The sequence below is a fragment of the Sceloporus undulatus genome, chromosome 4 (assembly GCF_019175285.1).
Source record: "Sceloporus undulatus isolate JIND9_A2432 ecotype Alabama chromosome 4, SceUnd_v1.1, whole genome shotgun sequence".
Lineage (NCBI taxonomy): Eukaryota > Metazoa > Chordata > Lepidosauria > Squamata > Phrynosomatidae > Sceloporus > Sceloporus undulatus.
Genome location: NC_056525.1, coordinates 27,354,541 through 27,381,259, shown reverse-complemented (window position 1 = coordinate 27,381,259; position 26,719 = coordinate 27,354,541). Strand labels below are relative to the sequence as shown.

At 39.6% G+C, this 26,719-nt stretch overlaps 1 protein-coding gene across 7 annotated transcripts in view; it reads left to right on the top strand.

Annotated features, from left to right (window-relative positions):
• Positions 1-26,719, top strand: part of SLC9A8 (solute carrier family 9 member A8) — a 90,643-nt gene that overhangs the window by 33,324 nt on the left and 30,600 nt on the right. For 6 of the 7 annotated variants that reach the window (XM_042462048.1, XM_042462047.1, XM_042462051.1 and 3 more), the window contains 7 exons: positions 707-765; positions 6,615-6,698; positions 7,626-7,727; positions 9,821-9,855; positions 12,918-13,061; positions 15,559-15,697; positions 23,445-23,550. In XM_042462048.1, coding sequence (XP_042317982.1) covers positions 707-765; positions 6,615-6,698; positions 7,626-7,727; positions 9,821-9,855; positions 12,918-13,061; positions 15,559-15,697; positions 23,445-23,550 — 669 coding nt within the window. Of the gene's footprint in view, positions 1-706; positions 766-6,614; positions 6,699-7,625; positions 7,728-9,820; positions 9,856-12,917; positions 13,062-15,558; positions 15,698-23,440; positions 23,551-26,719 lie in introns of all 7 variants that reach the window. The other variant, XM_042462050.1, reaches the window with a different exon arrangement.

Genomic DNA, 26,719 nt, shown 5'->3' with positions numbered 1-26,719 from the left:
CCCTCTTTGCTATCCTTTCATAGGCAAGTGAACATCTTTTGTTTTGACAGGCGTTTGTAGCTTGACTACTCAGGAAGAACGGAGATTTCACATGCAATAGTGTTTATATTTGCTGTTGGTGTTTTTAATGGTTATCCTTTAAACAGCTTTTAATTTTGTTATTGTTGTTGTGTGCCTTCAAATCATTTCCAACTTATGATGACCCTAGGGTGAATCTATTACAGAGTTTTCTGGGTCTGAGAGTGTGTAACTTGCTCAGTTACGCAGTGGGTTTCCGTAGATGAGTAGGGGAATCAAACTCTGATATCCATGTTGGCTCTCTTTTTAATTTTATTGATACTTTAATTATGTTTTAAAATGTTGTGTGATGTAATTTTTTGCATTAGGTTGTGGGACTGCTCAGAGAAACAAGGAAGGAGAGTCCAAAGCCACTTTAGAGGATGACATATAGAACTTATTGTGTCAAAGTGCTATTATTTACATCATGTATGTAATAATATGCAGTGTAATGTTTTGGATTATGTTGGTTAACTTGCGTTGTGGCAAGCTGAGGAACTGTTGTGATATATGAGGAAAGTGTTTTGGGGTGAGATGAAACTGAATAGCTTATTAATTGAAGCCATACAAGCAAATAAATGTCTTAGTATTATTCAGTATAAGCAAACTAAGGGTAGGAACACTTCATGATTCTTTCTTCTCTTTTTAGGTATCCTCATGGGAGCAGTTATAAAAATCATAGAAGCTCAAAAGCTAGCCAACTGGAAGGTATACCCTGCAATATTATAAACTTACTTTTTCACCTTCTCCTTTATGCTCTCAATCTGAACAAGCAAAATAAGTTCCAGAATGCAAATTTGCTTGAAACGTCTTTTCTCAGACCCTCAAAGCAAGAAATATCTTGTGCTCTTCTTTCCAGGCTACTTCTGAGTGGGTATGGATAGAATTAAGGTGTGGTTATATGCTTGATGTAGAAATGTATGAACTGATATTAAAATTTGCACATTTAACCAGTTTGATTTAATCCTGACCTGTATTCTTCATGCCCATATTATAGACTTAAAGATCCTGATATCCTTCCCAGATTGGAATTTGGGTTCTAAATTGAAAAAGATTCCCCATCATTACACATCTTAATGAAGCAAGGAATCCTGATTAAAGAGATAAGACTTTCAAGCAGAGATCCTTGGATATAGGATGGGATATGGGATTGGATATTAAAATATTTTAATTAAAGTATTTAATCTTTCAGTAAAGTCATGAAGCAGTATTGTCAGCTGCCTGCAGCACTAGAAGTCAAGAGGAGTTAAACTAGGCTGGAAAACCACAAAAGGGAAACACAATTCAACTGGATCACCATCTCTACTGCAGATTCTTAGTACTGCCATGGAAGTGTGTCCCACTATCCACAATATTCTAGCATGAGCACCTTTTATTTGCAGCAGGGAGAAGGGGCTACAACCTGGAAAACAGTCAGCTTCCCTCCTCCCCATTCTTGGACAATGCAGGAGGCCAGAGATGGTAAAAGGCAGGCAGCACAGTATACACCTGCAACATAGCTTGTTTGGAGGCACTTTTCATGCACACCAACATGGTAATTTAGCTATAAAGCAAGCCCAGTAAATAGCAAATGATAAAGATGGTTGAACATAGGATTTTACTTAGAGTTGGCCTCTCCAAGCTAGTTCCTTGGTTATTTTTTTTCCTTTATTACTCCCGATTTAAGAAGAACCTGTTAGGCTTTACTTTCCCCATTGGAGGACTCACCAGTCGGAGGACTTATCCCCCATGATGTCTTGTTTAGTGTCAGCAACTGCCCTCCCATAGACTGAGAAGGAGGAGTACAATGTGAATATATCAGTGCTAGTACATCAGGGGAGGCCTGACCATTAGGCAGAGTGATGTGATTGTTGCAGACAGTGGATTGAGGGGCAGGACCGTGGTGAGAGTGATGATTGCCCCCCTGTATAAGAGGTAAAAAGGACAAATCAGTATGTGCCATACAGCTGGGTTTTTTTGCTTGGGCCTACCTGAGCCCATAGGTACTGCCTCAGATACGGTAGAGAACTCTATCCCATTGCAGCCACTTTTTGCATATGGAAGGCAGGCAGAGCATTAGTTGGTTTTTTGCTTCTAGCAGCCGGCTGTGCTGTCTAGTATTGTATTCTGTGACTTCAGTGGTAGCTGTCCAGTTTCTTAGATAAATTGAAATCTGCTTTCCAAGAACTTCTTAAACTAGAGATGCTGAGGAGCGACTGAAAACAGGGTGCATCATTGCTTGATGGATTTGGGGTGATAGTTGCTAGTTTAGATGGCTTTAAAGAGGGATTAGGCAAATTCATGGAGGAGACATCCCCAAGTTAGTTATAATATCTAAATGGAACATGTGTGAGAGAATATGCCACTAAATATAACTTGTTGTGGGCCAAGAATTGTGAAGCAGAGTATGCTGCTTATATGCCTTATACCTAGACTTCTCAAAGGCCACCTAGTTGGCCACTGAAAAAAAATACTGGCTTTGATGTGAGTTTGCCTGGTTCTTCTTAGGTTTTTATGATCTTTTGTGTACTCACTACTGAGCAGCACTAGAAAACTTAAATCTAGGCATGAGGGAGTGAATAAGTTGGGATCTTTTAACAAAAAGTGGAAATGTAAAATGCCTTCTTTAGCATTACAATTATGAACTGTGCTCTCCTATAAGGTACAGTACTCCATTTAACCCCTAGTAGACACTTAGCATTCTTTAGATAGCAAATGTACTCATTCCTCATTAGACTATTATTGGATATTTTTAAATGAAAATGAGCTTCTTTATTTGTTGCAGTGGGCTTGAACAGATAGGCCAAAATAAAACTGCTTCAAGTCACTTTGGAGATATGCTGTTTAAATGATGCATGAGTTCTAAAAGGCTGGAAGCCTCACCAAAGCCTTGCTCCAATCCTAAGGACTGGAGCGTAGCTTTGGCGCAGCTTCTGGTCTCTTAAGATGTGTGTGTCATTTAAATAGCATATCTTCAAAGTGACCCAAAGAAGCTTTATTTTGGCCTGTCTGTTCAGGCCCAGCATGTGAGAAGAACAGAGGTGGTCCAATGCTATTTACAGGCTCAAAATGTTAGAAACATTTATTTAAAACATAGCTATGATTAATTCTTTATTAAACACTAATTTGCCCTAATTTCAACCCACTGCTCTAAGTTAAATGCTTACTGTGTTTCCAGCTAGATAACAGTTTGGCTTCAATGCTGAGGAAGACACACTGGTAGGTACATAACAATCATAACTCAGTGCCTCAGTTCACTACTTTTATATAGAAGCAAGCTGTGTACCAAAAAAGGGAGAATGGTGCATTCTTGTTCAATCTTCCCTCAATCAGCAGTACCCTTTATAGAAAATATCATTCTGTTTCCCAGCTTTTATAATATTATAATTTATTCCTTATAATACAGTGACTGTAGCCACTGAGCATATAAAACCCTTCAGGTTTTTCCCCCTCAAAATTGAAACAATAATTTACGAGTCTGCTGATACTTTCCTTTGTATGTAGTTACTGCTGTTTTGGATACACACGTTTGGCCAAAATGTCAGAAATGCAGGGAATGATGATTCTGATTAGGAATTGCCCTGACTGTTCTCGGTTCTTCATATGTACAAAACCAGAGTTTATGTAAAGTTTTAAAGGGTGATTGAGAAGGAACCCAAGAAAACTTTCATTATGAAATAATAAAAATGGTAGCTCTTTCTTTCTATAACAGAACTATTGTAGACAATTCATGATTGGCTTGATTTCAGTTATGCTTGATTTCAAATTACCTGCATCTGACCACTTAGCACAAAGTTGGGGAGCAGTAAAGTTAGAATATAACACATTACAATCTTTCCTTTGTACTTGTCCCATTGAATCTAAAACTCATGATCTCAGAATGCAGAGAGTTGTAGTTCTCTGGGCAGTGTCACTCATTTCAATTGCTGTTCTAAATGTCATTAACCAATATAAAAATTGATTTTAAAATGGAAAAGATAATCCTTTAGAAGAACCATATTTCTTTAACCCCAGTGTCCAAGTTTGAGTTTATAAAGATCTTCCATCACTTCAAAATAAAATAAAAATTGTAAAAAATATCAGTAACTCAACAATTATCTCAACTATTATTGTGGAAGAAATGAGAGGAACAGCACTGGGTACTGGCAGTGAACCGTTGCAGATGTTACTGGGCCCATCCTGTGTGCCTTACTTGACAGGAAAAATTTACTGGTGACTTCAGCCATAAAGACTCACAGTCCAGTACTTAGTTCTGTATCCCACCCATGACGGTTATATGAAATACCCAGCTGTTGTTATTGGTGGTGATTTTTTAAAGTATGACTAGATCGTTCGAAAGATTAATCAGCAATTCACAGGCTTGATATTTATCTGGCATAAGTAATAATGAACACAATTTTAATAGACTATATATTATGTTTTTTTTTAAAAGTCCTCATCCCTGTATTTTTTCCAGTACAGATTTTATGCTTGTAGTGGCAAAAAACACACACACACACACAGAGAGAGAGAGAGAGACAGACAGACAGACAGACAGACAGACAGACAGAGAAAGGCTTGAGAAATTGATAAAATGGTTTGCTGAAGTCAGTGTGTACAATTTCAAAAATGGATTTCGTGCTCTAAAAAATGTTACAAATGACTGTTCAAAACTAATTTGTCTGAAACAAGCACTTGGGTAGACAGATTATTGTTAACTCCCCCAATAAAGTGGCTTTTAAGCTTCATCTGGTATATCTAGATCTAACATTTGCAATATTCAAGGGAAAATGTAGCTGCCCGCGTCATACGCTGTTTTCAGCATACGGTGAAAGCCACGCAGGAGCACAAGGGGTGCCGCGTCCCATTGTGACTAATGGGGCGCGCGCTGCACTGCCGCATGCACGAGCCCCATTCAGTTAAATGGGGCTTGAGCGTGTGCGGTATTTGCTTTACGTGGGGGAGTCCGGAACGGATCCCCCGCATAAAGCAAGGGCGGACTGTAACTTGTTCTGAGAGTTCGATCTAGAGGTTCTGAGCTTCATATCTTACTATACTATTTATGATTCCCCATGAACTTTTATGTCTTTCCACCCTGACCTAGAGCTGTTAATGTGCTTGATCTGCAGTTTTACTAGAGACTATCTGCCTAATTCTTTTCCTAGCTCATTTTCTGACTTTCCTTTTATTGACCAAATTACTTGCCATTGACTATCTCTGATAGATTCCTACATCAGGTTTACTTGTTTAGGACTGCAGAACTAATCCTGAATGCAAGACTATCTTGACTTCCATAACACATTCTTTATCTTGAAGTCAGAGTGTACTATTGCAGTGTTTTCTGATTTCTATGCATTTACAGTACAGTTCTGCAGACATTTACAGTACAGTCCTATACAGGTACACTCAGAAATAAAGCTGATTGAGTACAATGGGGTTTATTACTAGCTAAGAGTCATAGGATAATGGCCTTAAGGTAATTCAGCCTATATTGATCTTTTACCACTCCCTATAATTGACAGGAAGCACTTCTCTTCTGTTGTGAGCTGTGTGCTTCATGGAACTGTTTCTCCTAGCTTGAATCAGGGGCACAGAAAATGGGAAGCAGCTTTTTCCTGGATAATTCTATGTTCTGTGCAGCCCCAGAGGGCGCGGTTGTGAAATTTTCCTGTTTGGATTATACAGTTTTAAGGACTTAGTTAATACTTTTTAGTTATTTGTCAGGGAAAGGGAAATCTTCAGTTTTAGATCAAACAGTGAAATTAGTTCATTGCAATTCCTGAATACAAGTTCATGATTAAAAATAATAATTGTAAGCCGCCCTGAGCGCCATTAGGGCTGAAGGGCGGGATATAAATACCTAAATAAATAATAAATAAATGAAAAATAAAGCCTATGGGTATCCCCAACTGAATGTAGGTGTTGTAACTGAATGTTTGGAAAGAGCTTGTATCTGATGTTTCATTGCTTATAAAGCCTGGGGATGGAACGAGTGGGTTAAGAATAACTAGTCAAGCATTTCAAATTTTGTTTGCTTTCTGTGAAGAGCAGATTCAGACCCCGAGGAATCAGTAGTATGGATTTTTCCAAATTCATCCCTGTTTTGAAGTTTGCCTGTCATGTCCTTCACCTGTTGTGGCCTCAAAGGAATTTTAAGTTCATGTGGAAGCCACCTGCTGAATATCTTTGTCATAAAAATGCATGTTCTGGGGCAGTTAAGGATAAAATCCATTGCAGTTGTACTTCAGTTTGTGAACTGTGTTTTGTTGGCACAGTATGTTTCCCATACTGTTTACCTGGACACAGCAATTCAAATAGTGCTTCCTTTTTTAGCCACTTGGTGAAAAGCAATTTAAAGAGTAATCCCAGTGATGTTTGCAATCCTCAAATCCTCTTTGTATGTGGTGAGAAATGAGGCAGATGAATACAAAATTCATTTGCCAGCAGTTTTGCTTCTTAAAATCCTCCCTCCTTTGAAGTGGTAGACACTTCAAAGAGGATGGATTTAGACTTGTTTATTTGTTTTGGTTGTGGAATTATTCCCTTTATCATACACTTCATAATCTCTTCCTCCTCCTTTTGTTTGCTGTATATTACAGGAAGAAGAAATGTTTCGTCCCAATATGTTTTTTCTTCTTTTACTTCCACCAATTATATTTGAATCTGGTTACTCATTACACAAGGTGAGATGTTGCAAAAAACCTTTATAGCTATACTGATATACTGCAGTTAATAAAGTAGATATGTTCCCGGACTTTACTTTAACAGAAACGGTGGTACTAGAGGGGGTGGGGCATCTGAGGGCAGGGCCAAAAGGGCATGCCCCCCACCTTGCTGCCGCATGCCGCTCTGCAGCAGGCAGGTGAGGGATGCACTGGGTAGTCTTCTTTGTTACTGCACGCCACTCTACTCATGAGTAGTATGGTGTGCAACAGTGAGGCGGGTGCGCTGGGGCCTCTCTCTCACTGCCATGCACCACTCTACTCGTGAATACAATCGCACATCGCAGGGAGGTGGGGATGCATTCTGCCAGGTATCACCCCTCTTTCAGGGTGTCATCCGGTGCGGTCCTCACTTGCTGCACTTCCCTAGTGATGCCACTGCTAATAAGTATTAATCTGAGGGAAGGAAGCAAAGAGATTACTTCTTGGACAGGGGTGGAAAATGACATATATTTCCCCTCCAATCTATTTTGCCTTCATTGAAACAAATCCTTTTCCTGCCCAGAGATCTCTTGTTAGAGTGGAATAAATAAAACCCAAAAGGTGAGGAAGGCATCAAGATCTATTTTTGCTCTCATTAGTAGAATGAAAAATGTCTGCACTGTGATTAACTGCCAACAGAGAGAGAGGATGAGCCTCACCAGGTCTGCAAGTCAGTGCCCTGAGATCTGAAAGCCTTGTCTGTTGATCCTCAATAGGCATGGCTTACCAGCAATTACTCAATGGCAGACAAATGTTCAATTATGGATTTCTCAAATTAATTGTATTTTATTATTACTTCATTTGTTCAGATGCCAACGTTCATTTTGTGGCTGAGCTACTAGGTAATGTTGGACTCATATTAAATCTTAACACATTTTACTTGTTTTTTCCTGCTCTCCTTAATAGGGGAATTTCTTTCAGAACATAGGCTCCATCACCCTGTTTTCTGTGATTGGAACAGCAATTTCAGCTTTCATTGTTGGAGGAGGAATCTATTTTCTGGGTCAGGTGAGAGCGCCTGCATTTTCAGGGTTTGCCATGGCATATTGTATTGGTCTGATGTGTGGTTTAGTAGGATTGTGGGAAGGAGTGGTTGAAGATGCAAGCATTTGTGATTTTGAACAATCTGAACCAAGAGAAAGAGATGAATCTATCAGTTCGGTTTCTCCCGGTTTCCCATTGTCCAGTTTAGATTTGTTTTGTCCTATGTCTGCATTCTGTTTGTGATTTTTTAAAATGTCATCAACATGCATGTTTGGATGAGGGCTGTATCCAACTGTCTGTCCAAAGAAGAAATGGACACCAGTAATAGAACAGTTTCCCTACTGAAAGTCCCTGTGCATCCCATAGATATTACCAAAAGGGCTCACAGGATTGCGAAACCATTCTTATGAGAAAATTTAGGAGTGGGAGAAGAAGGGGAAGTCTTGGTGGGAAGTAGAAATCTGCTTGTGTGATGTTGGATATCAACTATACACATTTTTAATGCAGCCCCATGTAGAGCACATTACAGATATTCAAACATGTTGTAACCATGGCATGTTCCACTTTGGCCAGAGAACTCTAATTATTGTGAAATCAAAATGTGCAGTCAGTCAGTCAATAATTGTGTTCCTCTTTAAAACAAATAATGATTTTAAAAGAGGAGAGGTTTAGTTGTGGAAAATAGTGCAGGGCAAAAGACCTAATCTCCTTTTCCCTAGCATTGTGACTCTGATCAAATTCCCTCTCCCTCTGCTTCCACCCATCTGCTTTTCCTTTGCCTGCCAATTCAACCCATGAACTCTTGTATCTTGTCTTATTTAGCTCCAAATGTGTCAAATCAATGTATAACATTTAACAATCATGTCTTAAATTCAAGAGAGCACCAGGCCTTTGCTCCCTACTCAGTACAGTGTTACAAGTGAACTTATTCTCCACGTGCCTATACCTGATCCATTGTTGATTTCTAATAGTGTTACTTTCCTCCAGAGTTTGTGTCATGTTGCATTTTGATCTGTTTTCTGAAAGGAAGTCTTGAGTATAGCACTGATTTAAATATTGTAATACATTTGTGTGATGTGTTTGAATATCTATTTTAATCTCTAATACAGTAGTGTTACTCCTTGCTGGTGGGGCTGGGAGGTAAACTGGCCCCCCCTCCCACCCCCCCCCCCCCCCAATTCTCTCCCCCAAAGATTTTTGGCATCCACCATGCCTCCCCCCTCCCCAGCTTTTTTCTCCCTTCAAAGTGGAAGTGGATTTTCCAGCCACCTCTGGGATATTTTTGTGAAGGGGGATGGTGTGCTCTTAAGTGGTTCCTGGGAAATGAAAGCTGGCCACAAACCTTCAGAGTTTGCCCACCTCTTCTCTGATACCATATCTGGTCCTGTAAAATGGGATTGGCTAACTTCTGACACTCCAAAGGTTTTGGCCTAGCCAGCATGACCAATGGTAGAAGTTGTATACCCAAACTACTGGATGTCCAAATGTTCCTCTCTCTTGATGTAAAAAATGAAATTTGTATAGCAGGCTGGTCTGTTTATTTTGTATTTCATTGAACTGTAAATAAATGGCTGTAGGATTAGGAAGGCTTTTTGGTACCCTCTCATCCTAACACATGTCTTCAATTTTCATGAAAGCCTCTTTTGATACTTTGGTGACAATGTATTACATTAGTTAGGATATGTAAGCTCAGCTGGAAACTGTATAACATCCAAACATTGATACCTTTATTCGGTCAACCAAAATGTACAATTACATGTTCCAAGCTTTTGAATCACACTGGCTTTGTCATTAGGCAAACAGGAGAAAAAAATTGAAAATGTTAGTCATAGGCCTGCATTTTCTGTTTCTCGTCTTGGTTCAGATGATAGGGAGGGCTATCTGAAGGGTGGCACCTCCCCCTTTGGCCATTCAGTCATTGGTAGATTATCAAAGTCAAGGAAATTTAGTGCCCATTTGCAATTCAAGGAAGATGTTTCCTTGCAATCCTACATATCTCCAGCTTGTTGGAAATGTTAATAGTTCCCTGCAATAGGACCTTTGCTTCTGTAATGGGATTTGCAACTGTAAAATAATAATAGTTAATTGAAAATGCCTTATGTTTTCTTTATATCTAGGCTGATGTGATTTATAAACTCAACATGACTGACAGGTAAGCTTTTAGCTTATAATGTATAATTATCTGTTGTTTGTACCCAACATCCTCTAAAAGGCTGCAGTGGCCACACTGGTTATATTTTATTCTGACTGTGGTTTAGGTTCTTAGTTCTTGACTGGGCTTTGAAGATGGTGAAGATGGTGGCTAGTTGGGTTGTTTAATAGAATTTTTTAAAAAATAAAACTTCTAAAAAGACACACACATGCAACAGAATCAAGAAAAGAGGAAACAAACCTACAAGATACACTACTAGATTTGGAAAAGAATGACGTCAGATTATAATTGTTGCAGGTATAATTTTCATAAATTCTACCTCACTCTGTAAACTAGATGTTACACTTCATGTTGTTCTTTAACTCAAAATTAATTTTCAAAAACAATGGTCATCATGTCCCCTTCATTACTTCCCAAAAAATTCATCAAGAATTTCCAGTCCTTCAAATGAATTACTAACAATGTTTCTGTAATCAAAGTAGAAAATTTATGTCTGCAAAACTATTCATTTTTAATAAACATTGTTGATTTGTAGGCAGTACATTGCTCTTTCTTTTCTGAGCACATAATCATCTTGTTACTGTGGTCATATACTGAAGTATTCTTTCTTAGCTGTTTTCTAGTTGCTCATCCATTAGTTCCAGAGGGGAAAATGATATACAACATTAATTGTATATCAATGTTAATAATAATAACAACAACAACTTTATTACGGCCATTTGGCCAGCACAATTACAAAATTCCAATTTTTAACATTGTCATTGTAATACCTTAATATTTCATCATCTTTTCAATTTTAAAGCCAGTTTTCTCCATCATCTCTTTAATCAAATGTTTTCATATATTTAGTCAACATCACTATTTTTAGTTTGTTAATTTTAAATCATGAAAAGTCCTCAAATTCTTTTACTTTGCCCATCAGATTTTAGAATAATTTTCTTTTCTCTCTCTTTTCATAGTTTATATGCTAGTAGTCTCCTGGCTTGTTTGAAAATTTAAAATTATTTTGTTTTTCATACATCAGCTTTCTTTCCATCTTGACCACCATTGATAATTGTCTCTGTACGATCTTAGTTTGATTATTAAGTAAAGACTTTGAGGGAGACTTTTAAAAATTATTCCCCATTCTATTGTCCCTCATCCAGAATCAGTTGAATCTTCTCTTGCCCCTTCTTTTCAAATCATTACAGTCGGCCCTCAGTATCTGCAGGCTTTCCATCTGTAGATCCAAACATCCACAGACAGCAAGCCCAATGGTAGCACATACATGTGGCCATTCCACAATTAGGGATAGCTCCTGTTTGCACGTGGCCATGCCACCATTAGGTTGCATTCCCCCAGTGGCGGCGTGGTGACATGCACACACCACCATGGGACAATGGGGGCTGTCCTTAATGGCAACGTGGCCACGTGCATGCACCACCATTGGGGACCATATGGGCTTGAGCATCTGCAGATTATGGTATTCGTGAGGGGGTCTGGAACAAATCCCTCACAGATACCAAGGGCCGACTGTACTGTATTGAAACATTCTTTCAAAAATGCTTTACTTGCATCCCAAACCATTCACCAAATGCATTTGAGGAAGTAGACCAAAGTCTATGAAAGCTCATGCTGCCAATTTCTTTCTTTCAGTTAGTCTCAAAGGTGCTACAAGATCTCTCTGCGTACTCATTCTCTAACATCAGTACCTTTATCCAAATTATTTTTAAAAAATTATTTAGAAACAAGTCAAGTCAAACTGATACAAACTAAGGAAACACACAGGCAAAGTTCCTTATTCCTGTTCACATGGAAGTAAAAAAGATCTGAGGTAAATAAATGGGCAATGAAGGCAAGGGTATAGTTAGAGGAAACCAAGATGACTAAACTGAAATGGTCATGCTTTGGCCACGAGAAGACACGTCTCATTAGACAAGATCATAATAGGAAAAGTGAAAGGAAAGAGAAAGAGAGGAAGACCACATGCTAGGTGGATGTACTCCATCAAGGAGGCTGTGGGCATGAGTCTCCAAGAACTGAGGACAGTAGTGGAGATGCCTCATCCACAGGGCAGCCATGGGTCAAGATCAGCTTGAGGGCAGTTAACAGCAACATTTTATTTATAATCTACAATGGGCCTTCCCTTATGCGGGGGATCCGTTCCGGATCTCCCTGCATGAGAGCAAATCCACATATGCTTGTAGCACAGGGCATCACATGCACCACGGGTGCACATACCATTTTTTAAATTGTCACGCAGCTTCAGCATAAGCCTGAAGCTGCATATAGTGTGTCCGTGTATGGCGCAGGCACACTGTAACTAGAACGTTGTTTAGAAACAAGCATGCCAAAAACAGGGGGGAGAAGAATGAGAATGGTGCTTAAGTGTGTCTTGGTAGCATTTTGTTCTTGACTGAAAAGTCAAAACTGATTTTTTTAATGCATGTTAGAATGTTACCACATATACAGCAACAAATATTATTATTTATATAGTGCTGTAGATTTACACAGTGCAATACATACAATTAGTAAAATAGATAAAAATAATGGCGTACATTCTACGAAATAATAGCATCATACATAGAAAATAATACATAATAATATAGGAAAAGGTTCAATAAAATAAGGCAGGCAACAAATTAAAAACATCAAATAACAATCACGCAATGCCTGGGAACGCTTCCCTGAACAGGATGGTCTTCAACTCAGTTATGAAACTAGTCAAAGAAGTGAGGAGCTGTGATCTTGGGGGAAGGAGGTTCCAGGCATGAGGGGCAACAAGTGAAGAGGGATGAAGCCGGGACAGGGCAGTGAAAATCTTAGGCTGAGACAGCAGACTACCAGAATGGAGGGCACAGTGGGAAGGTGAGGAGAAAGAAGGTCTGATAAATAAGGAGGGGCCAGTCCATGCAGGGCTTTAAAAGTCAACAACAGAAGCTTATACTGAATACAGAAAGGGAGGGGGAGCCAGTGAAGGGATGACAATAAAGGAGAGATATGGTCGAAGCAGTGAGTGGATGTAATAATGTGTGTAATTATTTCCATGCTTAGGTCAACACTTTCTTTTTATTTTCTTACAGTTTTGCCTTTGGTTCCTTGATATCTGCTGTTGATCCAGTAGCTACTATTGCTATCTTCAATGCTCTTAATGTAGATCCTGTACTTAACATGTTGGTCTTTGGGGAAAGTATGCTCAATGATGCAGTCTCAATTGTGCTAACAAAGTAAGTGTATTCAGATTGGCAAGTCTGTGGCCTTTTTTGCCAGTTTTAGTTGAAGATCCTCCTAAAAGTTTCTTCTTGCCTTACATTTTTAGAAACCTTAATTAGAGTGTGGATGTGGGAAATGCATGTATTTTGCAGCTATATGTCTCAGGCTATGCACCTACCCCTTCGCTGAAGTACAATCACATTCAGGGCAGTCCCTTACCAGATTCTCAGATCTTCATTCTCAGTCCTCAAATCCCCCATCTGGGTCAGATTCAGATTCAGTTATTGACCATTAGCCAACATTATAGCATCCAGTTCAGCCCCTGAACAACATCCCTCTTACCCTTGATGGCAAAGAGAAATAGAAGTGGGTGCTTTCAACATATTGATAGCATCAAAGTTTCTGGTGACCTTACTCAGTAGCATCATTTGGATATTTAACAACCTGGGGATAGAATGGAATTATGTAAGTAGTCTATGGCCTAACAACCATGGGGCTGTACAGAAGTTGCCCAGTGCCACTCCATGTAACCAGCTATGCAGGTAGGAATAGAACTTTCATAGCATAATGCCTCATAATTCCATCTCATTGAACTGGTTCAATAGGATACAATGGCTTATAGTATCAAAAGCCTCCAAGAGATTCAGGAAGATTGATTGGGTGTCATTGTCTCATATCTGCCCGAGAACAGTTATCCATCAAGGCAACCATGCTATTTTTGGTTCCACAACTTGGCCTGAAACTTGACTGAAATGAATCCAGATAAATTGTTTCTTCTAAGAGCAGCTAAAACTGCCCATCTATAACACTCTTGAGCACATTGTCCAGAAGGGATGTTAGCAAAGGGGTGGCAGTATGGTTAAATTAGGAGGAATTTCCTGACAATAAGAGCTGTTCAACAGTGGAACACATTTCTCCAGAGAGTGGTGAAGTCTCTTTCTTTGACCATCTGTCAGGGGTGTTTTGATTGCATAGCAGGGGGTGGACTGGATGGCCCTTGTGGTCTCTTCCAACTCTATGATTTTGTGATTCTATGGTAATGCTTACATGCCTCTGGAGGTCCTCTTCAGGAGAGGATGCAGCCTGCCTCCCCAAGTAACAGTTTCTCCCAACATAAGGCATTTGCCTCAACACACTGACATTCAGTTTTCTTTTGGAGAAGCCACAATAAACAAAGTTCAAGCTTATATGTAGAGGAGAGTACTGATACAAGTGTCTTGTCCATGTAATCAGGCCACACCAACTGAAACTGATTCCAAGAAGCCTTGCTAGATGGTAATTTGGATGCATCCTCAAATACTGCCAGGGAGGGAAATAATGGATGAAGTTTTTTATCCAATGCCCGACTGTTGTTATATATGTTTTTAAAAATTTTGATTGTATTTTGGAATTGTATGCATTGCTTGATATATTGTACTATGACTTGGATCATAGAGTTTTAATGATGTAAACCGCTTTGATCAGAAGGAAAGGCGGTATATAAATAAAAGTTTTATATTTTATTTTTTTATAAATAGCTTTTCTTGTGTAAGCAGGTGGGAAAATAGGAAGGTGGCATGAAGTCTTAATTTTAAAAAAATCTTGAAAATGCTTACCAAATACATCAAAGCAAGTGACCAAAGCTAAATCTCACCCCTCAGCTCAGTCCCAAGAGGTCCTTCATCAACCAGAACATTTTTGCTTGGCAATAGCCTGACACTGCAATGGTAGAAGAAAATGAACCCCCCTTCCCCCAGGTTGCATATATTTACACAAATGAGTGTTTTTACTGTTGTGATTATTTTCCTCTGCAAAAGGGGAATTGTCACCCTTTCACTAATATATTGGATGTATGACCTAGATCCTACAGAAATTAGATATTGAAGAAGTAGCAGCCCTGTGTAAATACCCTGAAGTATCCTTATCAATAGGAGCCAATAATTTTTGCTTTATGTTTCCAGAGACCCCACCCTTTTGGTTCATATTTACCCAGTGTCCTGATCTACCCATCTGCTTTCCCACCTGCTTACACAAGAAAAGCTATTTCCCTCCCTTCCATTTTCTCACATGCCTTGACAAGTAACACCTTGTTCTTATGGTAATATATTTTTGACTCTTGGGGAGCAGAAGCTAGTTCAAACTTGCATCTCTTTCAACCTTCCCCTCTCCATCATTTATCATTAAAATTGGTGTCTCCTTTTTGCTGTTAGAAGGATTTCATTTCTTTTGCTGCAGCAGGCATCATCGTGGCTTCTTTTGTCCCATAGCTAAGACCCTCACAAAAACAAGGCTTGATTTCCAGATTTTTAGCAGAGCTGTGTTTCCCTGTGGGGAAATTGCACTCAGCGCTTGATTTAATGTCTTTTGACATTCCACTTGTTATATCACAGTAAAAGCATTTTAAGAGCAGTTTCAACAAAGAAATGTAGGCTCATGAGATGGTTTCTTTTTTTAAAATGTGGTGCTTGCAAGTCTTATGATTCAAATGTGTAACTTCACTCGTTGTCTTTTTTTAAAAAAAATTGTTCCCAGCACAGCAGAAGGTTTAACAAGAGAACATACATCAGATGTAAGTGGATGGCAAACCTTTCTCCAGGCTCTGGGCTACTTTCTGAAGATGTTCTTTGGTTCTGCTGCACTAGGGACTCTGACTGGCCTTATTTCTGCATTAATATCCTTTGGTTTTAGGGAAAGTAATGCACATGCATAAACAAATGCCCTGTTCCATTTTAATAATGACTCTCAGTTGTGTTTATTAGGGAGATGATCTTTTTAAAACAGAAGGCTTTTTGGTTTGAGCATTCTATTCCCTCTCTTCTCTTTTAATAACAGCAGTGCTTGTGGGCAGCAATTTGAGACTTACATAAAACTGTTGCCTTCATACATTACTCTCATTAATGCTTAGGTTACTGTGTAATAGCTCATCTTACATGCTAATGGAGGATTATAAATTATGCTAATTGTTTGCTGTAGTTCTAATACAGTACATTAATTCCATTTTCAGTAATGGGTCCTTTGTTAGCATATGCTCCAGTTCTCATATGTAAAAAGCATTCAGTAAACAAATTAGATTTTTTAACCTTGGGGGTTTAATACTGAATGCTAGAAACAACACCCATACCAAAAATATACCCAATGGTTGAGACTGATTCTCATTCAGTATAGATTTATATCAAACTGAATGTCCCTGACTTTCCGCACTAGCTGAAGCTGGTGTTAAAAATCTGAAAGGCTCATCCACTGGGATTGCAATTGGAGTTACAGTGGTTCTCTTTACACGTTTGCCCACCCTATAACATTAATAAACCAAAATCTAATGTATTACACTGCCATGTTGTGGATTTCTCTGGCAATGCAAAGGGAGTGGCAAACCTAGATTGGGAGTAGCAAACCTACAGCTTGGTTATGTCATTTTACAGCAGGGGTGGGGAAAATGTGGTCCATGGGCCACATTTAAGCTCCACAGCAGTTTTTGCAGTCCCCACAGAGCCTCTGATGTTCTTCCTCAATGCCAAATGGGAATTTAAAACATTTTAAAAGGGGTATTCCACTCCTGTACGATGGAACAATTGTTTGGTTTAAAACAGAGGTCCCCAATGTGACCAGTCTTTGAATGTAGCCAATCAAAAATACAGCAGATAACTGAAGAGAACTTTTTTGTTAAATGCTGCTGCAGGACAGATTGCATTACAGGTGTCTTCATATTATTCAACAGATTAGGGACCACAGCAATGTAAAAAGCGGAAATCATTAAAATACAGAACTATTATGTGCCATTATGAATATTGCTGTATAGTGCTCTGGTCCCTAGCCTTTTGAATAAGCAGGGGATGTTTATACCCAAAGAAAAAGGCCAAACCTTCCCCAGAAAAGAAGGGAATCCCTGGCACATAGAGAGAACACAGGACGTGGTATTTTTCTCTATTTTCTCTGCCTTTTCTTTACCTAAAGGTTTCCAACTTATGAATCTTAAACTACCTTTCTAGAAGATTCCATGATTATAATAATTTTTAGTCTAAATCTTCTAATTGTAAGTACCCATACATTATAGAAGTTCAGAGTCGTTACATAGCACATTAATAACACTACGTACAGATGAAGCTTAGCTACTTATATTGTAACGTGAGAGTAAAAGCTAAGCCACTTCAATTTTTTCTGCTTTTATTGTTTTGGGGAAAATATTATTTATGTATTGGATTTATATTCCACCTTTTCCCCAAAATAATTTTGAATTGAGACTCATTTGAGTCCCATCTGATGAAATATATGTTTAATGGAGGAAATCTAGAGCAGCCTTCCTCAGCTAGGCTCCTTAGAGACATTTTAAACTACAACCTGCATGAGCCCCACCCAGCTTGGCTAATAATCAGAGATAAAGAAAAATTATTCCAAAATACCTGGAGATTACCAGGCTCAAGAAGATTGACCTAGAGCAAATGTGAGCAAAGCAGACAATTTGTTTTGCATATACAGTCAGCCCTCCACATTTTCTGCTTTGACTTTTATGGATTTGATTATTTACAGATTTAATTGATATGTTCTCTCTAGACCAGGTGTAGGCAACCGTTTTGAGCCGGGGGCCGGGTTGCTGTCCCTCAGACAACTGGGGGGCCGAAGCCAAAAAATAAATAATTAAATAATTTTTTTAAAAAATTTAAATAAAAAGATAAACCGGGACAAATGTAGGACAACATTTTCAAATGGTGGACACTTTTTTAAAAAAAAAACTGGAGGACACACAAAAAAAATGCTGATTTTTTAAAAAATGATAATATAAATGCATGTTTCTGAGGCGTCTATAGACAATTGCCCCCCTTGCCCCTGCGCGCAAGAGGCCAAAGGCCCCGGGCGGCAATCGGCGGCAGGACCGGGCTGGGGCCGGTCCCAAGGCCTCGCCGGGCCGCATCCGGCCTGCGGGCCGCAGGTTGCCTACCCCTGCTCTAGACCTTTGACAAGGTTCCCCATGACATTCTTTCAAACAAGCTGATAAAATGTGGGCTAGACAAGGTAACTGTTACATGGATTTGTAATTGGTTGACTGGCCGAACCCAAAGGGTGCTCAACAGTGGCACCTTTTCATTCTGGAGAGAAGCGACCAGTGGGGTCCCACAGGGCTCTGTCCTGGGGTCAGTGTTATTCAACATATTTATCAATGACTTGGATGACAGAATTGGGGGCATACTTATCAAATTTGCAGATGACACCAAATTAGGAGGGATAGCTAATACTCCAGAGGACAGGATCAAAATTCAAAATGACCTGAATAGACTAGAAAGCTAGGCCAAAGCTAACAAAATGAACAGGGAGAAATGTAAGGTACTGCACTTAGGGCGGAAAAATGAAATGCACAGATATAAGTTGACGGACACCTGGCTGAATGAAACTACGTGTGAAAGGGATCTAGGAGTCCAAGTAGAGCACAAGTTGAACATGAGTCAACAGTGTGATACAGCAGCTAAAAAGGCCAATGCAATTTTAGGCTGCATCAATAAAAGTATAGTGTCTAGATCAAGGGAAGTAATAGTGCCACTCTATTCTGCTTTGGTCTGGCCTCACCTGGAATATTGTGTCCAGTTCTGGGCACCACAATTCAAAAAGCATGTTGAGAAACTGGAGCATGTCCAAAGGAGGGTGACTAAAATGATGAGGAGTCTGGAAACCAAGCCCTAAGAGGAACGACTTAGGGAGCTGGGGATGTTTAGCCTGAAGAAGAGAAGGTTAAGAGGTGATATGATAGCCCAGTTTAAATATTTGAAGGGATGTCATATCGAGGAGGCAGCAAGCTTGTTTCCTGCTGCTCCAGAGAACAGGACCTGGAGCAATGGATGCAAGCTACAGGAAAAGAGATTCCACCTCAACATTAGGAGGAACTTCCTGACAGTAAGGGCTGTTCAACAGTGAAACACATTCCTTTGGAGTGTAGTGGAGTCTCTCTCCTTGGAGGTCTTTAAACAGAGACTGGATGGCCATCTGTCGGGGATGCTTTGATTGTGATTTCCTGCAGGGGGTTGGACTGGATGGCCCTTGTGGCCTGTTCCAATTCTATGATTCTATAGCAGGGGTAGGCAACCTGCGGCCCATCCGGCCCGCCAAGGCCTTCCTACCGGCCCCTGCGCAGTCCTGCCGCCGTTTGCCGCCGATTTTCCCCGTTTTTCGCTGCTCCGGGCGCCATTTTGTTTTTCAAAATGGCGGCCGAAGTCTCTCGTGACCTCAGGATGTCAAAGGTCACACAAGATTTCGGCCGCCATTTTGGCGCCCATGTAGGAGGCCTGATGCAGCCCCTGGAGCACTCCAACAGGGCTCCAGGAGCTGCAGTAGGCCTGCAGCAGGCTCCACCTTGCTCTCCGCCCTCCTCCTCCTCCTTCCTAAGAGCAGGGAAAGGAAGAGGAGGAAGCAGAAGGAGTGCAGAGCGAGGGAGAAAGGGAGCCAGGGAGCCAGAGCAGCAGCGAGGCAAGAGGTTGGTTCATTGGGGGAGGGGGTTAGCTGGGTGTTCTATGTGCAAAATTCCCTCTCAGCACCCTGTGGATTTTATGGGTTGAAACTGTGTGCATGCTTGCTGCAGTTTATTTTCCATTGCATTTTAGTAATTTCCTTGCTTGTAACTTTATTCTTAGTATTATTTATTATTATTACTACTTGCCCTGGGTGTTCTTTGTGCAAAATCCCCTCTCAATGAGAAAGCAGGAGGAGGAGAAAGAGGAGGAGGAGGAGGAATGTGACTTTTCAAAGTGCATTTCTGTGTATTTTTGGTGCATTTATTGCTGAAAGGTCTGCTGTAACAATGATAGTAGTGGAGGTGGTGATGATGATGATGATGATGCTTCGGTGGAAGCTCCGCCCCGTAGAGTGGAAGCTCCACCCCTGGCATGTGGCTCCGCCCCTGGAGGGTGGAAGCTCCATCCCCAGCATGCGGCTCTGCCCTTGAGGGTGGAAGCTCCACCCCTGGCATGTGGCTCCGCCCCTGGAGGGTGGAAGCCCCACCCCCGGCATGTGGCTCCGCCCCCGGAGGGTGAAGCTCCACCCCCCGGCTTCGGCCCCCCAGTTGTCTGAGGGACAACAACCTGGCCCCCGGCTCAAAAAGGTTGCCTACCCCTGTTCTATAGGAATCTCTAGGTTCTGTAGCAATGACCATAGAGTCACTCTGGAGGACCTAGAGATTCCTAGAGAAAACACTTCTCTAGGCATTAGGTCCTCCAACATGATTCTGTGGTGAAGTTCCAGTTGATGCTGTCCATAGAGTTGCTCTAGGAGGACCTAGAGATTCCTAGAGATGTGTTCTCTCTGGTAAAAAGAAACAACAACAAACCAGTGTTGTTGTTTTTTATTTCCTTTTTCCCCACTTTCATGGGGGCCCTGTGCCCTTAATGCCAGTGAATGTAGAGGACCCACTATATAAATAACACTTAAAATATTTTTATATCTATTTAATGTAGTCACTTATTCATTGCTAATGTTATTTCTAAAATTCATAAGTGACATTGCCATGTTGTGTGAGGATATTTTACCCCTTTATCTACAGTCATGTCAGACACTGGGAGTTTGTATGAGAAACTTCATTGCTGATAGACCTATTTTTTCCTGTTTTCTTTAGATAAACACTCCCAGGAGTACAATCCTCATCTTAGAGATTTCAGATGTTTTCATAAGGGAAGAACACATGTTTAGTCCATGTGCTGGAGACAGTGTAGAAAGCAGTGTTTTAAGTTTAGAAAAACATTTTTTAGATTAAATATTGAGCTGCCTTCCCATTTTTAGAGTTCCAAAAGAAGGTTTTGAACACATATCCAGGTGGAATTGGTTGTTAAATCCAGGTGGAGTTGACCAAGCAGGGTTAGACTGTAACAGAGATTGGAAAAGTTACTTTTGTGGATAATAATTTCTGGGGGCTGCAACCCAACAAACTCATCTTTCTCAGCTCTAGAAAAATGGTCCATAGAGAGTCATCTTCCATCTTTGTGGATTTGTGATTCTCTATTTGCTTAAATAGAAAAATATTCTGTGTTTCATGTTTTTAATGGTGTTTAAAAAGGTGAATACAGTGGACCCTTGTTATACGCTGGGGTTTGGTTCCAAGATCCCCCGTGTATAACAAAATCCGTGTATGCTCAAGTCCCATTAAATATAATAACATAGCAAAATGGTGTCCCTCATAAAAAATGGAAAATCAAGGTAAATTTATACTTTTTTGGAACATTTTCAAACCGTGTATGCTTGAATCCGTGTATAAAAAATCCGTGTATAAGAAGGGCCGACTGTAGTATGAATAAGTAAATTATAGCTTGAGTACATTTATCTCAGAAATGTCACATAAAGCAAAATGCGAATTTGAATGAATTTGGGATGTTCTTCAGGCAAAATCATTTGAAAAATTTCCAAAGGAGCCAAGGCTGATTTTGATAAGACTAGCCAGATTTCCTACAGGCACTGTACATGTCTTGTATATCATTAGTCTTGAACACGAAATAGAAAAAAACAACCATAAACTGAAAAATCAGTGTCAGATTTAGAACCCAAATTTATAAACATAGATACAACATCTTCCCTCATTGTTTTTTTTTAAATTTAAACTTTATTATTTATGTAGTACATAATACAAATTGTATGATCCATAATTCATAATATGCCTCCCTCCCCCCTCGATCAGACACTCAGAGGAAATACATTTCACTTAAATTAACAATCCATTTTGGAGATATGGAAAATATCATTAATTATATTTTTACTTCTTCATATCCCATTTTACCTTCCACTTTCTTAATCACAATTTCCCTACATCTTCCCTCATTGTATGTCCTTTTCATATATCTGCATCTCAGTTTGACAGTATTGTTCACATAAAGGTGAAAATGTATTTGTATCAAATTGTACTCAAGCATTTTAAACATGATAGGGAGCCCTGGTGGCAATACCAGTTCTGCAGCCACAAGGTTGTGAATATTTAAATGCCTGTACTGCAGCCACAAGGTTGTGAGTTTGATCCCAGGCAGGGCTCCAAGGTCCACTCAGCCTTCCATCATTTCATAGGTCAGTAAAATGAGTACCCAGCTTGTTATACTAGTTATTGCTAGTTCACTGGTAAGCAGTATAGAAACATACTTGCTATTTAAAATCAGCAAGGACAACATTTATAATTGGGGAAATTGCCTGCTGCCTTAGTCTCTAGAACAGGCAGTAGTTGTCTACTCCTGCTCTAGAAAATCTGCACCAACATGTGAACCGCCAGATGTTGGAATGCAGGTCTATGAAAACTATGAACTGCCAGATATTGGAAAGCAACTCCTATCAGCCATAGACAGCATAACTGGTGGTGAGGATTTGTGGGAGTGCAGTAACATTTGGAGGGCCACATATTACCCACTCTTGCTTTAGAAAATACCAGTAGTCTTTTCAGAGATAATCATTGCTAATAACTGTTAATCAGTGCCCCAACCCAAAACTGTAGTGTTGCAGGCATCTTTGTTGTTGCTATCTACCAGGTTACCTAAACCATTTTCAGAAGGATGAGCTTTAAAAAACCTAACTTGCACAGCATTGCTTTCTGTGTGATTTTGTAGACTTTGAGCTAAAGAGACACAAGATGAACAGGGAAAAATTATTTATAGGGCTAAGAATGTTATACCACTTGAGTCCCTCTTGTCGTTTTATAATCAGGGACACTTCTGGCTGGAGAGTGTATTCATCCTTCTTTTAACATCCTTTAAAGTTTTATTACAGGTAATACTAGTCACAAACTGTGGAAGGGTGTTGAAAGAACATGTGAAAAGGGAAGCCCATTAACTCTGCAATCCCTATCTCCAGTTGTATCCTTGTCTTCAGGAGGGAGAGGGAAGAGTTTGCAAAACAGGGCTTTGGTTATGTATGGATAGGTTCCATGCAATCTGTAACTCTTAAAAAAACCGAGTCCCAAATCATGAAGAAAATATCCATAAGTAATGCAAGCTCTCTTGTGCTAACATTTAGAGAATAATGAAACTAGAGACCAAGAGTTGTAGGGGTAGCATATATCCCTCTTTGTATGTTGATTCAGCTTACTTCTTAAACAAGTGAATAGGCTAACATGTCACCACATGGCAGCATCTTTTCCACCTGAAAAGTGGCATATATTCAACAGTTTCCCCCAGCATGGCAGCCTCCAGATGCTTTGGAGTACAACCCCCATCTCTGCCCATTGAGTATGATGACTGGGGCTGATGAAAATTGTAACCAAAAACTATTTAAGATGTCATGTTGAGGAAAGCTACAATAAAATATGAATAATTAATTCACTGTACATTACACAGTGTGTACACAGTAGTGCTTGTGGCTTGTGACTCAGGAATATTTAGCCAGGAGCCCCCAAGCCTTCTAGTTTTGCCCCCTCCTGATTGTTTAAATTTCCTTTTCCCTTACCTCATTTTCCTTAACTGTTGGATAGTGACGTGCTGAAGCATATTGACTTAAGAAAAACACCTTCTCTGGAGTTTGGAATGATGATTATCTTTGCTTACCTTCCTTATGGACTGGCAGAAGGTATTTCCCTCTCAGGTAAGCTGCAAAATGAATATGCCAAAAGCTTATGATGACTTTGAAAAGATTTTCAGTCTTCAGTATTTTCAGTATTCAGCTTCTTGACAGATTTTCTGTAATTTTCTACATTGGTTGTAATACATACCTGCAGTAACATTTCTACTACAGAATCTTCAGTATCCTATAAGAAAAGAGAAGTGAGGGATTTTACCCATCTCTGGGATTAGATATTGCCTCCGGTTTTTGTGGCATCTTTGCTCCTCATCCCTCTGGGGCTTGCTTGGGCCTATAAGTTTCATTGCATAGTGCATAGGGAATTGCATAGTGGGATCATCTAGTGTTTCAGATTAATATATAACTTTGCCATACCTCAGTGTGTCTAGGTGGGAAAAAAGATTGAAAATGTTACCTTTTGGGGACTATAAATCTCAAACTTCATCAACCAGCATGTCTATTTTCGATCTGTGGTGGAAATTTTCATTCAGTGCACCATCCTCAGGTTTATTTTTACCCAAGATGATCATGAATCTACTACTTTACCCTAAATTGGATTACGTTGACTGGGATCACAGAGATATAGGGCATGTATAAACTTGGTGCTGGATTAAATGTTATTTTTTCAAGGAGAGATCTTGCTGGAGATCTGGTTTTGAGTGCACTTGGATTACATTCATGGGAAGGAAAAACAAAGAGGCCCTGTCACTTTTAAAAGGCATAGGCTGCATCTGCTCTGCAGAAATAACACAGGTTGATACCATTTTAACTGCTATGGCTCAATCCTATGGAATTCTGGGATTTGTAGTTTTGTGAAATACTTGGCCTTCTTAAGTGTCAGAGTTCTGGTGTCACAACAAACTACAGATTCCAGGATTCTGTTGCATTGATCTATGGTAATTAAAGCAGTGTGAAATTGCATTATTTCTATAGTCTAGAAGATGCAGCCATACTCACCACCAGCATGTTTTGCCTAGAATGGTGCTCTGAGTTCTTTTGAAGAGACCCTTCTCTTTGTCCCACCACCTTCACAGGTAGTTTGGGTGGGAACACAGGAGAGGGCCTTTTCAGTGGCAATTCCCAGGCCCTGGAACTTCTTTCTAGGGAGGTTAAATTGACACCTTTCCCTGCTACTCTTTCATAGGTAAGTACAAAGCTTTTCATTTCAGCAGGCCTTTGATGGCTGATTACTTAGTGAAAAGGACCTTTACAGAATGTGTTCTACTGTTTATTTGCTGTTTTCTTTTTAATGGTCTTACTTTTAATTGCATTTAATTCTATTGTTAGTTGATTTTTTTAAAAAAAATCCTGTATTTTAAAGATGTATCTGTTTTTACCCTATGCAAGCCTTCTTGAATCTTGGACTGGCAAAAACCCAGGAATAATAACAATAACAAAAGGCAGTGTGATTACATTAATAGCAATGTAATGGCCTGGGGGACACCTCCACTTAATTTCAGAGCCTGGCATATTGGGACACTGGGACACAGTATCTTGTTTTTACTTTTTGTTACACCTATATAATTATCTAGATTTCTAGAGTATTGCCATATTTCATGTTAAGAAAATGCATATTTTATAATTATGAAAAATCGGTGTATTGACTAGCAAGTTGCATAAGTGCAGTTCTGACCATTTCTGCGAAGCTTTTGCATTTTTGTGGGTATGAAATGAGCCCATACATATTTATTATAATCACTTTGGCACAGCAGTGAATTGCAATCAAATAATGATGGTTTCAGCACTTAGGATTTGAAGCATTCTTCCTCATTCCTCTGCGTACACATATAGAATTTCCACTGGCATCGTCACAAATAAGCATTTGATCTAACTAAGCCTGCCTCTGATTACTGTCAGACATCCGAGCTCAAGATCTCTCTTGTCTTACATGTGACAGGGTGTCCTTTTCTCTGCCTTTCTGGTGGTATTTTTATGATTCCTTCAGAGATGGGATGGGCAAATGATAACAGCTGCATCTTCTTTCAGACAGACTTCCACAGAAAGGTGCTCTTTTGACAGTCAGGTCTATTCCAGATAAAATAGCAGCATTGGCACACACGAACTGGACAGGATTTAAAGCTCTTCTCCTGTCCTGAAACAACCCCTGAGGATCCATTGCCTGTCCTTTTGGAGTACTTGCATCCCAGATGAAAGCTGGAAATTTTAGAAATATTAATAATTAGAATTTTGGAACTGATTTACTGATTTAATAAACACTTGATGAAATGTTAGCAATTACATTGGACAAATTGAATTATTACATAACTGTGAATTTTAAAAAGAAATCAGCCAAGGTATTGTGACAACTGTGATTTATTGAATCTGTCAGCTGCTATCAGATCACTCTGTATTCCAGTTCCTCAGATGCATGGGCGTTTCCCCCTTTTCCGTGTCTTTAGCTCAGTTCTAATATAGCAGCACACATGATGCTTTTTATTTTAATTGTGCAGGAATATTTACATCTCGCATGACTATCTCCAGAACTAGATAAATGCTTTTTGAGTGGACTTTGAGCACATGGGTGATCATGCTTTCATGGGTGCCACATGCAATTATTCCAGCAGTTGAAGGGCTTGATCACCTTTCAGCTCAGGATAAATAACATTTATAAAAAGTATAGTATAATCCAAAATCCACAAAACAATGATACCTTTATTGGGTCAACCAAAATGCACATTATACATGTTGCAAGCTTTCAGAGCTCCACTGGCTTCTTAATCAGGCAAAGGTGTTAAAAATCATACAGGAGAAAGAAAAAAAATATGATATTAGTCATAGCCCTGCATTTGGTCAAGATGTTGTGGTTGCTGTTCTCAGTTAAGATGATATAAAGGGGATTCATGCAGATGGGCCCCTCCTTCTACTTATGAGTGTACTGGGAGATTCAGTGCAGGAAATAAATTTTAATTTCCATTAGCAAGACAAAAAGTTACTGTCTTTGAGATCCAGTTTGTCTCAAATCTCTTTGTTCAAAAGAGAACACTTGATTTCCATGCTTTTGCAACAGAAAATCTTTTATGTGTTTTTTAAGGTAAAACATGTCAATGCAGTTCAAATTTAAAAGAAAAAAATTGTTTTGCCTTCGTTTCGAGGTAGAAACCTAAAATAGTAAAAGTCCCAGTCCATTGGCTCTCTCTTTAGGAGTCTCCTGTGGCAGCTAAAATGTAGTATCTTCACATTGATGAAACGTATC